The 14,129-nt window shown below is 45.0% G+C and overlaps 1 protein-coding gene across 1 annotated transcript; it reads left to right on the forward strand.

Annotated features, from left to right (window-relative positions):
- Positions 1–9,495: 9,495 nt before the first annotated feature.
- FZD1 (frizzled class receptor 1) lies at positions 9,496–13,686 on the forward strand. The gene has a single exon (XM_007452060.1). It carries the CDS (start codon positions 9,929–9,931, stop codon positions 11,861–11,863), a length of 1,935 nt encoding a protein of 644 aa, XP_007452122.1. The 5' UTR covers positions 9,496–9,928; the 3' UTR covers positions 11,864–13,686.
- Positions 13,687–14,129: the final 443 nt, after the last annotated feature.

The raw sequence follows: 14,129 nt of genomic DNA on the forward strand, positions 1-14,129 counted from the left end.
ACTGAAAGACTCAGAGCTTTGATGACTAAGTTACATTAATGAAGCACATCAGAAGGAAGACCCATAAACTCTTGCCAAAGAGGTAGAGCTAATTTGACTCTTGCACTACTTTATCTCCTCCTTGTATTCTGTGAGACACCTCTATGACTTTCCCATGGATTCTGTTCTTTCCTGAAACTATCCAGAATTGTCTATAACTCCCAACCAAAGACTTAAAATAATTTATACCAACTGGAATGAACTTAGGTATGCACGTATAATGAATGGTGTATTTGTTTTGTGTCCTTTGCAGTGCTAGAATGAAGGCTCTGTGAAGACAGGAGGATGCCTGCCTTGCTTGGTGCTTTATCTTGAACACCAAGTGAAGTAGTGGCACATGGTAAGTGGTCCATACATAATTACTGAATGAATGAATAGATGGAAATATAAGACTGATGCAGCTCTTTGGGAAGTGCCTGGGAAAGAATGAGACTTTACCATGGTTGGGCGGGAGGGTTAAGGGACCATGGTGGGTTTGGATTCCATGTTGGTGAGAAGTGCTTTGAGTGGAGACTCTTGGTTGAATTGCTCAGGTTTTGGAAAACATCCTATATTACCTGATGGTAGAAAGAGTCAAGTACAAAGGCCCTGTTCACCTTTGGATGCCAAGATTAGATGAAGGCTCTTTCTTACCATAGTCGAAAAAAATCTCTTTAAACTTGGGCAGTGCAGGAGAGGAGGACAGTAGCTCTGTGAAGCAGTGGACCCTGCAGGGCTGTGTGTCCCATCAGAGACTGACTGGTGAGAGGGCAGCCCTGCAGCAGGAACAATGCCGGAAGTCTCTGGTGGTCAGGGTGTGGACAGAGCAGCCATGACAGCCATTTGCAGCAGGGAGAGTGGCTAGGGGTGGATGGAAATGAGAGGCTAGAGGAGATCCCATTTCCTGTCTACACCAATTCCCTGGAAACAGGGCAGGCAGGGTTGAAATTTCAGTATCCACATTGGTTCTAAAGCCACAGAACTCTGGGGTTGCTCACTACACCCCAAGCTCTTAGCATTTCCAGGCCGGTGTCACAAGGGTTACACTATCTGACCTGCATGCTGAGGTATTCTAGTAAGAAGCAGGGTTCCTGCAGGACACAGATTTTTAATTCATTACAGAGGTGGGTCTCTCTGCAACTTTACATTTTTTGGAGGACATGAACCTGCCAGATTACTTGGTCTGATGTGTAAAAACTGAGGTCAAAAAACGGGAGCTTTGTATCTCTGTGCTTTAGCTATCGACTTTCTAATTGCCCTGAAAGATGAAATAACTTTGTGTCAGAATATGTCTTGATAACAGCCAAATTCTGGATGCAAAACTATAACTAAGAGTAAAAGACGAAAGCCTGATTTCCCAGCAGTCACAGTACAGTAACCTGCAAACTCTATGACTCACTTCATTCTTCCTGGGGAAGTTTCCAGCTCTACCAGTTTAAGCTTGTCCAATCCTGCCAGGAAAATACTCTGCCAATGTACAGGTGTCTATGTAGAGGTGAGACATTTTGTTCAATTGCTATTGGTCCAAGACCACCATATCTTAGTAACAATTGTCTTAGTAACAATTGTATGCAAATTATTTCTTAATATTTGGTGAGGGCCCATAGCTTTAATTTTTTTGTTTAACAGTTCTTAAAAGGCTTTGCTCTAATTAGCTAAGAAGGAATGATATAGCCCAGTGGTGAAGCTCCTACAGTCTATAGCCAGACAATCTCAGTTCAACCTCCATTCTCCTGTTCAGTAGGGTGTGGCCAGTTCCTTATCCTTCCTAAGCCTCATTTTTCTCCTCTGTGAAATGGAGATAATAATAGGACATCCCTCAAAGAATGAATATGAGAATTAACTAGCACAGAGTAAGCACTCAGCAAATGTTATTATTATAGCTATCTTTAACCCTCATAATATAAAATAAACTTATTTCATAAATTCAGATTTCTTAGTGTGGCAGTTTTAAAAATTGTTATAAATTCTTTGACACTGCTCCCATTGAAGTGGTGTCTAGGCCTCCTCCACTTGAATCTAATCAGGCTTGTGACTGCTGTGACTCTAGAATATGTTGGAAGTGACCCTATGTGGCTTCCAAAGCTAGGTCATGAAAGAACATGCAGCTTCTGTGTTGTTGGCTGGAACCACAGTTCCAGTACAGTCTGACTACAGTCTATACAGTCTGACTACCCCAAGACTTCCATGCTGGAGAGGCCACGTCAGCACTCTGGCTGACGGTCCCATCAGAGTCCAGCGTCCCTGCCTAGGGGCCAAGCATTTTGAAAGCAGATCCTCCAGCTCCAACTGTTCCAGCCCTCAACCGCCTGAGTCACCTCTAGCTGCTGGAGTCCTCCCAGCTGAGTTCCCAGACCTCATGGCATGCAGACAAGTCATTCTCTCTGTCCCTGTCCAAATTTCTGACTCCATGAACATAATAATTCTGACTCGTGAACATATAAAATGGCTATTATTTTATGCCACTAAATTTGAGGTGGTTTGTTATATAGCAGTAAGTATATGGAACATTCAGAAAATAATGGATCTGGGGGGAAACAATGGAGTAAAAGGGAAAATTAACCATATCAAAATCATCAGATCCAACCTTGATCTGTGTGCATAATTTTCAAATATCTATCAGTTTTTAATGATGGCAAAGTTTACTTTCTTCTTTCTAAGCTAAGTCTGTGTTAATCTGAAGGGCCTGCAACAAACAGAATGACATACCAACTCCACACACTGCAGAGCCCCAAAGGGAAGCTCAAGAGCCCATGTAAACATGGACTTCTCTTACTTCTGTTCTTGAGAGAACTGAGGGAAAATGAAAGCTGAAAAGAAAAGCCCTTGGTTTAAATGGACCCCGATTGCATTCTAACCTATCAGATCAATAATGCAGAGATTCCTAAAATCAATGTGCTAAGGCAGTTTTACCAAATGCATCTGCCTATTGATTAATACTCTGACTTTTAAATATAAACATGCATACTTCTTTGTTGTGATCAGAATTACAGTATGCAAAAGCCAGCAAGATACCCAATCTAATTGGTAATCATTAGATTATCATCCTAATTTTATAAATGAGGAAACTGAGTCTTGGGAAAGCAAGAAAACTCACCATGATAAAAGAAATGACAGTGCCTTTTGCTGAGCACAAAGAATACCCCAGTGTCCGGGCTTTTCTTCTGATGCAAAATAGATGTAAGAATGGCGAGTATATCCCCTAAAGGTCTACCCATGGATCAGATCAGATCACAGGAAAGCTACATTTTGAATCTATTTTTCTGCCGCCTTACAGACACCTTCCCCCATCTAAAATGCACCATTATTTCTCGGGTTTTATCATGGGTGGCCATCTGACAGTGACCTGTGGCGTTCGATATCCTTTATACTAAAACATCCAAATAACTGTCTTAGAGGTAGATTCTTGGCAGAGTTTTGGATTTTCTAATGAACTTAATTAGGTTACAAAAGCTGTGGGATCTATCTTGTTTCCCTGGGTGTGCTGCCATGGTAATGCATGTAGTAGCTGCATTTGAATTCTAGTTCCCGCCATGGCCAGCTGGGTGAGCAAGGCAACATCTTAGCCTCCATTTCTGCATCCGAACTGCAGGTCATCATCTAACTACCTGCATCAGCGTTGTTGTGAAGATTAAGTCAGGTACATGATATGACGATAACGTTCATGGAAGAAAATGATCTTTTTTTCTTTTTTCACTTTTTTTCAAGTATTAGGATCTCTTTCGCCTTAGATGTCTAGTAAAGTACGAATAGCCCAGTGCTTTTCTTTACTCTGTCCAAAGAAATGTCGGATCTCAATGAAAATGTCTGGTTGCCTGTTCCATTTGTTCTTAATCATAATTCCAAAGATGTTATTTTAAGAAGAATTTTTACTAATACTTTAGACACCATGGATTGACTTACACGTTGTATCTTCAGCCAGAGGATTTCAGGTTAAAGCAAGAAGCAGGTAAACAAACAAAAAAACCCACAATTTGATCAGACTATGATGTTAAAAGATGTATAATATTATCTCTCCCCCAGACACACAAAATGTCAAGTCATCCAGAAGGGAGAGCAGACATGCTCACTTCCAGAGGCACAAGTTTTACTTGAACTCTTAGAAACCTCTTTTGGCACCAAAATGACTCCAAACTACGCTCCCCACATCTTAGCCAATCAGAGAGGCCTCTTTAAGAAACATAACATTTTAACTTACAAGGGATCATCTATATTTCTTTCCCAGGGCCTCAGAGAAGGACTGCATTTTAGATCGAATACAAATGTGTACATGTTTTGCAAAAGTTTTCCCATATAGTATACACTATTTCCACTGGCATAATGACAACAGAACTCATTAAAGCAGAGTCATGAGATAGCTCTTTGTATTTTAAACTAAGATTTAAGTAATATATTTAGCAAAATCTTCTTTTACAGTTTAATCTTTGAACTATAAGAAGATTTGGGGGTAATAACTACCCTACCTTATTGATGATAATTCAGTGATGGTGATCTCTTCTTCCTTTCATACTTCTATTTTTTTTAAATGTGTTCTGTGAGATTTATGTATAAGTAATCCATGATTCAAACCTAGACCTACTGAATATACCCATCTATATTCAACCTTTGAGTCTTAACCATGTTTAAAATGTAAATTCTAACAAACTATGGCTGACTCACAAAAGATAAGTTAGTTTAGGATCTTAATATTAATCGGCTATAAGTGCCCTGTAAGATAAAAGTCAGGATAGTCAAACTGACAGTCTCCTTTGATAAGCTGTTTTAGGGAAAGCAATATATGTTCTCAAAAGATGGACCTTTCAAAGAGAGCCTATGAATTGAGGTTCTGTGTACAAATGAATCCAAGAACAATCTCACCAATGTCAAGAACAGATTTGTGTAAGAGTGAAGAAAAAAATTAAGAAAGAAAAGACATTTAGCTTTAGAGTTTTTGCAAAAGAATACGGATGTTTTGGAAGTTAAGAATTAGCTTCTGCCATAATTCCTGGGTTAGAAATTCAAGAAGAAAGAAGTAGAAATCTATGCTGAAAGCTTAGATAAAGTGTCTCTACAAAGACAATATAACAGACCTCAGGTGATGCCTCCGAGGAAGGTGGGAATAGCATAGCCCAGCCTTTCTTAATCACTTCACTACCAGCTCCTGAACCAATCAATATCTCTTCACTAGGAATTCAAAGATAAGCATCAGACACTCAAAGCATAGTAAACCAAGTTCTCACTTTCCATTCCTAACATACAAAAGTGAAACAGAGGCGTGAGTCCAACCTTATAAAGTTGAGTTTTAAACTATCTTAGATCTGCCAGGTTGCACCTGGGGCAGTCACCTAACTCCAGGCAAGTCTATGTGCACTCAATTGTACGTAATTGGAACTGGTAATTATCCATATTCAACCTGACATAAGCAGTCTGGAGAAACTTCAGAAGATTTGGGCAAGGGCTGATAAAACAAGATATTCGATATAAGAAAACTTGACTGATGCTTGAAGAATCAGTATCAAGGAGGAATTGGGTTATGCTTATAGCTTTTACCTAATTGAAATATTTTTATTACCAAGTTCATAATAGTTCATACTTACTTAGTAATTTTTATCTGTGGATCTCAACCCCTTCCACCATATATGAGAAAATAATATATTTTAGATTAATGTCAAAATATGCTGCTCATATTTTCCTTCTTACATTTTGTTACCACTGCTATTATCACCTCCCCAAAAGACCTTCCATAACACTAATTTTTATTGGTTACCACCCTGAACTGTTCCTGATTTTAATATCTTCCTCTGTATCACGTAGGTTTGATAAATGAAATAACGTATTGGTATAAAAAACAGATAAGACAACCTAGGTTTTTTTTTTTTTTTAACTTTGGAAAATAACTCTCAGGAAACAATTTTTTGACAAGGTCTTTTTTTACACAATCCATTGAGAGAAAACTTCCACAGAAAACTGATTTTTTTTTAATAAAAAGAACGATAGCTACTCAAAAGAATATAGAAAGGATTAAAATAAGCATTTAACAAAATTCATGCCAAACAAGGCCATTTAACCTGTATCTCTTCCTTTAACATTTTTGGGTCTAGTATTCTTAATTATAAACTGGAGAAAATTAACTAGTCCTTAGATGATATTTTGGGTTCCTTCTGGTTCCATGATCTGGCAAAAATGACTTCTTTTTCTTTTTAGCTCTGACTGCACTTCTGAGCCTCCTCCCTAGTAAACTTCACTGTCCAGTGGGAGATAAAACAAGCTCACATATTTCAAGAGAACAACTTTTGAAGCAGGACAGACCTACTCTGGGGAACAGAACCACATTCTGCTAAACTCCCTGTGCCCTACCCCCTTGGGGGAGAGGAGGAAGCAACTGAAGTGATGGTGATGGTGGATGCTTAATACACTGGATGCTTCTTGGTAATTAATACACTAGAATAAATTGACTTTTCACCAAGTCCAGTCACCAAGAATGACCTTGACAGAATGGAACACAAGACAGAGTAGTCTTTACACAATAGGAGTGGCAGAAGAAACATGGCTTGGTAAAGTTTCTAAGCATGGAACGTTATCAGCAGAAGAAAGAGCATCAGGGTGAGAGGCTAGAGAAAGGTGTCCCCGGGAGACTGTGGGCCAGGATGCTGGAGGATAAAATGAATAGTTATGAACGGTGAGTGCTCTAAGGACCTCAGAGAGCACCTGTGCTTCCCAACCTCCTTTTCAATACCAAAATCTTTCATGAATTATTGTCCACACATACACACACACACACACACACACACACACACACTCATTCACATATGATACCTGTTGTACATTCATTATATCTGTTGCATTTTCTTTAAAAAAAAAAGGAATCCAGAAATGCTTTAAAACAAATATGAATTTTATGAATTTACTACATCCATGAATATTTGAAAAATGATAATATATATATCTGAAACAAATAGATGTCATTTCGTTTCAACAGGTTGAGATATGACTGCACAATCTTTAGAGACACCAACATTCACGGTGATGAAGATGAAATTTACAGTGACCTTTTAGTATGTAGGACAAGTGACACTCACCTAAAGTAGTGACCTTTACATGTAGACTAATGTTTAATCTTCCCAATGACATTGTGCCCCAGCTTCCCTTTTTCCCAGTCATCCTGAAGCCACCCGCTGAACCACTGCAAAGCTCTGAAAAACTCTGGGGCTCTTAAGAGAGTATCTGCGAATATTGATAAACTGAACTTTTTTTAGTGGGTACATTATCTAGCTGGAATTGTCTTTTAAAATCCATCCTATGAATTATGTGAGAATGAAGAATTTTACTTCCAGTTGACTTTCCTGTTTCATGATTTAAATGAGTTATGAATGAGGGCTCTATGTTCAGTCATTGTGGCCCTAGGAAGTTCAGTGGTCTGATTCATTCTCAGGAATTAGATGATCAATTCAATTTTGTAGATCTGATGACAAGATTGATTAGACAGTAAATGATCAGGCCCAATATAAAATACCATTTGGTATCCACTAATATGACAATTTCAAGATAGAATTAACCTCAAAATGATTAATATAGTGCTCAGTGTAGAAAAGGATACAACAGTTATTCTCTAGAACAATGGTCCTTAAACTTTGAGTGCATCACACTTACCTGGATGTCTGACTCAGTAGGTATGGATGGGGCTGGAGAATCTGCATTTCTAACAAGTTCCCAGGTGCTGCTGCTGGTTCAGAGATCACAGTTTGAGGAGCATTGCTCTTTAAAAAAAGACCAAAAAAGCTGCATTTTAGTTGAGTTTAACATACCAAACAGATATAAATTATAACAATATTGTTCAGCCACCCCCTGCTTATGTGGGAAAAAGTGACCCTCAACAGCACCCTGTTGTCTATATAATTGAACCCAGACTTTTTAGCATGGATTAAAATTTTTCTCCTGCCTTCCTCATAATATCTCAGCCACACCCACCCCCCCTCCCCCTGCAGCAATTTAAGCACTTCAGAGCTCCTGCCTTTTGCACCTTCCACCCACTTCTCCACCAGAACCCTCCGTACCCATTTCCACTGGCTGGCTGCTTTCCTGTGCACCTTTAGCTTTGGGATGGGCATCAAGAGAACTGATCTACATCTCTGTGCCCCACTGCACTATGCCTTCCTGTAAGGCCAGCTTGCTTATCTTTGTATTCTACTACCTAACAGTGCTTATAGCATAATATGAGCTTGGTAAGTATTTATTAAACAAATGAATGGATAAACAAAAGATAGAAAATAACTGCAGAAAAGTATCCCACCAGAGAGTCTAATCATAGGTCAACCAATCCTAGGTAGAATTAATAATACAGTGGCATTTTATTGATAAAACTGAGTCACGTAGTCAAAGCACCACTTTAAAAAATCTTACATGAAAACAACAAGAATGTAAGTCGGCTGAGATGAATTGTGTTGTTTTGTTTGTTTTGTGAACGGGCATCCGCAGTTCTGCGTCTGAGTGGAAGACCACTCTGCAGCCCGGCCTTTGGCACCCAGCTGGCCCGGGTCTGACCCTCCCAGGATTTCCCACAGGTCCGTGGGCGTCTCCGGGCTTTGGAAGGCTCCCAGGATCTCCCCCAGGGCCCAGGCTGCCCCCAGGCGCAGTTCCGGCCCCGAACCACCTCTGGGGTCTCAGAGGCAGCGCGGGCTTCCTCTGCTCCCTCAGAGAGGTCGTCAGGTTCTCAAGTTTTTCTCTCTAAATATTTAACGGGCAGTTTCTCTTTGCTTTTGTTTCTGGATTGATAAAGAGGAGAAAAAGGAGTTCGACCACCGGAAAGATAATAATAGCGGACTATCTAACTTTACTTTTTAAATTCCATCAAACTTTGTGTTTGTTGTTTTTCTTCCTTTGATAGCGATCCCGTGAACTTCTCCTTGGGGGAAATGGCGCGTCCAAAGCCCGCCAAGCCCAGCCTGAGAGCTCTAGGATGAGAGTAATATTTAAAACAAAACCTCGACAGATATAAACTCAAAGGAAGCCTTGCGTTCCTTAAGTCAAAGGTTATCTGTTCTGATCGAAGCACTTGGTTTGCTGTTTGTAACCAGCGTTAAGAGCAGAATTTTTAAACACAAAAATGGATAAAAGAAAAGCTAAATCGCGCGGTCCGCCGGCTCCTATTCATTATCTCCAGCGGCATATGGGACCATTCTCCTACTTGTCCTCGCCCTTTCTTCCGCAGAAGCAAAAGCAACCAAGCCTGTCCCGCTTCATGGCAAACCCACTCTTTGTGCCGAGAGGTGCCTCTGCACCAATACTACTTCCTCCCTCTCCCGCCTCCTCCTTCACCCGCCCGCCTCCGACTTTCGCTCTGGGAACACCGCGGATGGCGGCGCCCTTTGCGCCGGCAAGTCAGCACAGCGATTGGGCGACGGTCCCTGAGCCTCCAGTTCCGCGTCTGTTTCAAGGCTCCTCCCTCCCGGTGAAAGACAGACTGCGGGGCGCCTGGAAACCGGTCCGAGAGCGCGCGAGGGAGAGGAGAGCTAGCGAGTTGAGGGATTGACACAAATGGTCAGGCGGCGGCGGCGGAGGAGGAGGCGGAGGCGCAGGGGGGAGCCGAGGCTGCTGGGCTGCCGAGAGTTGCGCGCTCTACCCGGCCGCCGCCACTAGCGCGGCGCCGCCAGCCGGGAGCCAGCTAGCCGAGGGCCAGGAAGGCGGGACGCGACCCCGGCGCGCCCGAGCCACCCGGGCTCTCCACGCAGCCCGCGCTTCATGAATCGCAAGTTTCCGCGGCGGCGGCGGCTGCGGGACGCGGAGCGGGAGCCGGTGGAGAGGGCCGAGCACTGCTCGGGCTCGACGGAGGGCACCGGCGGGGAGGAGATCGCCCCGGCCTCAGGGGGAGCAGCCGCCGGCCGCGCCACAGCCAGCCCCAGCCGAGAGGCGCCAAGAAAGGAGCCGAGAAAGTATGGCTGAGGAGGAGGCGCCTAAGAAGTCTCGGGCCGCCGCCGCCAGCGGCGCAAGCTGGGAACTTTGTGCCGGGACGCTCCGCACTGGACCGGTGGCGGAGGGGAGCGGGGACGTGGGCAGCCGCCGCCGTCCCCCCCCAGTTGACTCCGGGCGCTTGGCGCGCGGAGTGCTACTACTGATTTGGCTGCTGGAGGCTCCGCTGCTGCTGGGGGTCCGGGCGCAGGCGGCCGGCCAGGGGCCCGGGCCGGGGCAGCAGCCCCCGCCGCCTCAGCAGCAGCAGAGCGGGCAGCAGTACAACGGCGAGCGGGGCATCTCCATACCGGACCACGGCTACTGCCAGCCCATCTCCATCCCGCTGTGCACGGACATCGCGTACAACCAGACCATCATGCCCAACCTGCTGGGCCACACGAACCAGGAGGATGCGGGCCTCGAGGTGCACCAGTTCTACCCGCTAGTGAAGGTGCAGTGCTCCGCGGAGCTGAAGTTCTTCCTGTGCTCCATGTACGCGCCCGTGTGCACCGTGCTGGAGCAGGCTCTGCCGCCTTGCCGCTCCTTGTGCGAGCGTGCGCGCCAGGGCTGCGAGGCGCTCATGAACAAGTTCGGCTTCCAGTGGCCTGACACGCTCAAGTGCGAGAAGTTCCCGGTGCACGGCGCTGGCGAGCTGTGCGTGGGCCAGAACACGTCGGACAAGGGCACACCGACGCCCTCGCTGCTGCCTGAGTTCTGGACCAGCAACCCACAGCACGGCGGCGGAGGGTACCGGGGGGGCGGCTTCGCGGGGGGCGCCGGCGCGTCGGAACGAGGCAAGTTCTCGTGCCCGCGCGCCCTCAAGGTGCCCTCCTACCTCAACTACCACTTCCTGGGGGAGAAGGACTGCGGCGCGCCCTGCGAGCCGACCAAGGTGTACGGGCTTATGTATTTTGGGCCGGAGGAGCTGCGCTTCTCGCGCACCTGGATCGGCATCTGGTCAGTGCTATGCTGCGCCTCCACGCTCTTCACGGTGCTCACGTACCTGGTGGACATGCGGCGCTTCAGCTACCCGGAGCGGCCCATCATCTTCCTGTCGGGCTGCTACACGGCAGTGGCCGTGGCCTACATCGCCGGCTTCCTGCTGGAGGACCGGGTGGTGTGTAACGACAAATTCGCGGAGGACGGGGCGCGCACGGTGGCGCAGGGCACCAAGAAGGAGGGCTGCACCATCCTCTTCATGATGCTCTACTTCTTCAGCATGGCCAGCTCCATCTGGTGGGTGATCCTTTCGCTCACCTGGTTCCTGGCGGCCGGCATGAAGTGGGGCCACGAGGCCATCGAGGCCAACTCGCAGTATTTTCACCTGGCCGCCTGGGCCGTGCCGGCCATTAAGACCATCACCATCCTGGCGTTGGGCCAGGTGGACGGCGATGTGCTGAGCGGGGTGTGCTTCGTGGGGCTCAACAACGTGGACGCACTGCGCGGCTTCGTGCTGGCGCCACTCTTCGTGTACCTGTTCATCGGCACGTCCTTCCTACTGGCCGGCTTCGTGTCCCTCTTCCGCATTCGCACTATCATGAAGCACGACGGCACCAAGACCGAGAAGCTGGAGAAGCTCATGGTGCGCATCGGCGTCTTCAGCGTGCTCTACACGGTGCCAGCCACTATCGTCATTGCCTGCTACTTCTACGAGCAGGCCTTCCGGGACCAGTGGGAGCGCAGCTGGGTGGCCCAGAGCTGCAAGAGCTATGCTATCCCCTGCCCCCACCTCCAGGCGGGCGGCGCCCCGCCGCACCCGCCCATGAGCCCTGACTTCACAGTCTTCATGATCAAGTATCTTATGACGCTGATCGTGGGCATCACGTCAGGCTTCTGGATCTGGTCCGGCAAGACCCTCAACTCCTGGAGGAAGTTCTACACTAGGCTCACCAATAGCAAACAGGGGGAGACCACCGTCTGAGACTGGGGACTCAGCCCATTCCCAGCCCTCGGCCTGGTCCCAGCCACCCCAAAATGCTGGCCCTATGGAATCCTTGCCAAGTCTGGCTACGAAGCTTTCTCACTAGCTATTCACTTTCGCAGGCTCCTTTTAACAACAAGCGTCCTGCAAAAGCTTCTGTCCCTGGGGGCAAAGGGACTCGAGGGCCCAACTGCCAGAGCAGGATGGACAGACCTCTCGCTCTGGTACCAGGACTGTACGCTTTTATGATTGTAAATAGCCTGTGTAAGATTTTTGTAAGTATATTTGTATTTAAATGACGACCGTTCACGGGTTTTTCTTTTACTTTCCTTTTTTGTTTTTTTTGTTTTACGTTGTAATTATTTAGGGCGGTTTAACCATTTGAGAATTTTTCTTCTTGCCCTTTGCAGAGTACCGCAGAGAGAAAACCAGAGCTCACTGCTCAGTTGCTTCTGTTGGTGCTGGCGCGCCCCTCCCTGACGCGGGGTGGGGAGCGCTTGGGTTTGCACCGCCCGGATCACTTTCCTGCTCCTCTTTCTGCTCCCTCCCTCCCCGTCTTTGCTGGGGTCTGGGCTCTTAAGGTACAGAACTCCACAAAGCTTGCAAGTCTGAGAGTGGAACCCCGCCCATGCCAAGTCAGCCCTTGTCCGGGGCCAGATTGCAAAGGCCTGTCCCTTAGACTATCTGAAGCTGAAATTTTCACTGTCCAGAACCTTACCCCTAGCTTCGAGGAGGCCCACGGATGTGGGCACTGGCAGCTGCAGCCTCCCTCGCTCTGGCCTCAAACGCCCAGACACTCCCTTCTTCCACCTAAGTTGGTTAGAGGGTGAGTGGGATAACCAATGCCAAACTTTTTTTAAGTCTAATTTTTGGTGGATGAGCTCATTTCATTCTCCAGCATCTAAAACCTGGTATGGGTTCGCCCAGCGTCATGGAAAGATGTGGTTACTGAGATTTGGGAAGAGGCATGAATCTTTGTGTGGGTTGGGAGAGACTGAAGATGGGAGTTATAAAATGTTAATTCTAATTGCATACGGATGCCTGGCAACCTGCCTCTAGGATTGAGACAGCCTGCATAAAGATTTACCGTTCTGTAAAATGGAAATGTTAGGTCACCTGGAAAGCTTTGTTAAGGAGCTGATCTTTGCTTTCCTTAACAGGACAGCAAAGTGGTAAACTGAATATGAAAACTTGAAGGAGATTTCAGTGTAATGGACGTCCTCAAAATGAAGTGCTACTTTCTTATTTTCAATCAAGTAATAATTAGACATATATCAGAAACTTTAAAATGTAAAACTTATACACTTTGAACATATTATTACGATTATTATTCAACAACACATTCTGAGGGAGAAACAATCCACATCACTAATAACCTGGTAAGATTCCAGGAGGTAAAGGAGGTGGAATAATTGATGGGATTAGCTCCTGAAATAAACAAAATATGGGCATGCATGCTAAAGGGAGAATGTGTGCAGGTCTACTGCACTAAATCCTGTGTGCTCCTTTTTGGATTTACAGAAATGTGTCAAATGTAAATCTTTCAAAGCCATTTAAAAATATTCACTTTAGTTCTCTGTGAAAAAGAGGAGAAAAGCAATCCTCCTGATGTATTGTTTTAAACTTTAAGAGTTTATCAAAATGCCGGTACTTAGGACCTAAATCTATGTCTGTCATACCCTAAAATGACAATGGTCTTTGAATTTGGTATGCATTTATTCTGTTCATTATCACAAAATCATCTATATTTATAGAGGAATAGAAGTTTATATATATAATACCATATTTTTAATTTCGCAAATAAAAAAAATCAAAGTTTTGTACAAAATTATATGGTTTTTGTGCCTGAAAATAATAGAGCTGGAACTGTATGCACTATGAACTACCTTTACATTTTATAGTGTCTATAGCCAATCCCACAGTATATAAATTCAGGAATTTCAACGAAAAAGTCTATCTTGAAACCTTCAGACCAGTCCTTCCAAAGAATTAACCGACTTGCATTGTAGTGATTGATGCTGTGAAGTCCCTAGGAAAGATCTGCTTCCATGACAGTAACAATATAAAACAGAAGTTTGCAAATTATTTCTTTACTCAAAGAAGATTATTAAAAAGAGAACTCTAATTTTATTACAGCTTTTTTTCTTTTAAAGGGTAAATTTACGTAACTTTCTATAATATGGAGGTTTATTTTAAAATCATCAACCATCATCTTTGTCACAATTTTTATGAAGTATTATCTTATACTTTCCATAATCTTGGATAT

The sequence above is a fragment of the Lipotes vexillifer genome, unplaced genomic scaffold (assembly GCF_000442215.2).
Source record: "Lipotes vexillifer unplaced genomic scaffold, Lipotes_vexillifer_v1.1 scaffold161, whole genome shotgun sequence".
NCBI lineage: Eukaryota > Metazoa > Chordata > Mammalia > Artiodactyla > Lipotidae > Lipotes > Lipotes vexillifer.

What these genes read in the sequence shown, in the direction of transcription:
- FZD1 (XM_007452060.1), top strand. Translation starts at nt 9,929, where the DNA reads ATGGCTGAGGAGGAGGCGCCTAAGAAGTCTCGGGCCGCCGCCGCCAGC.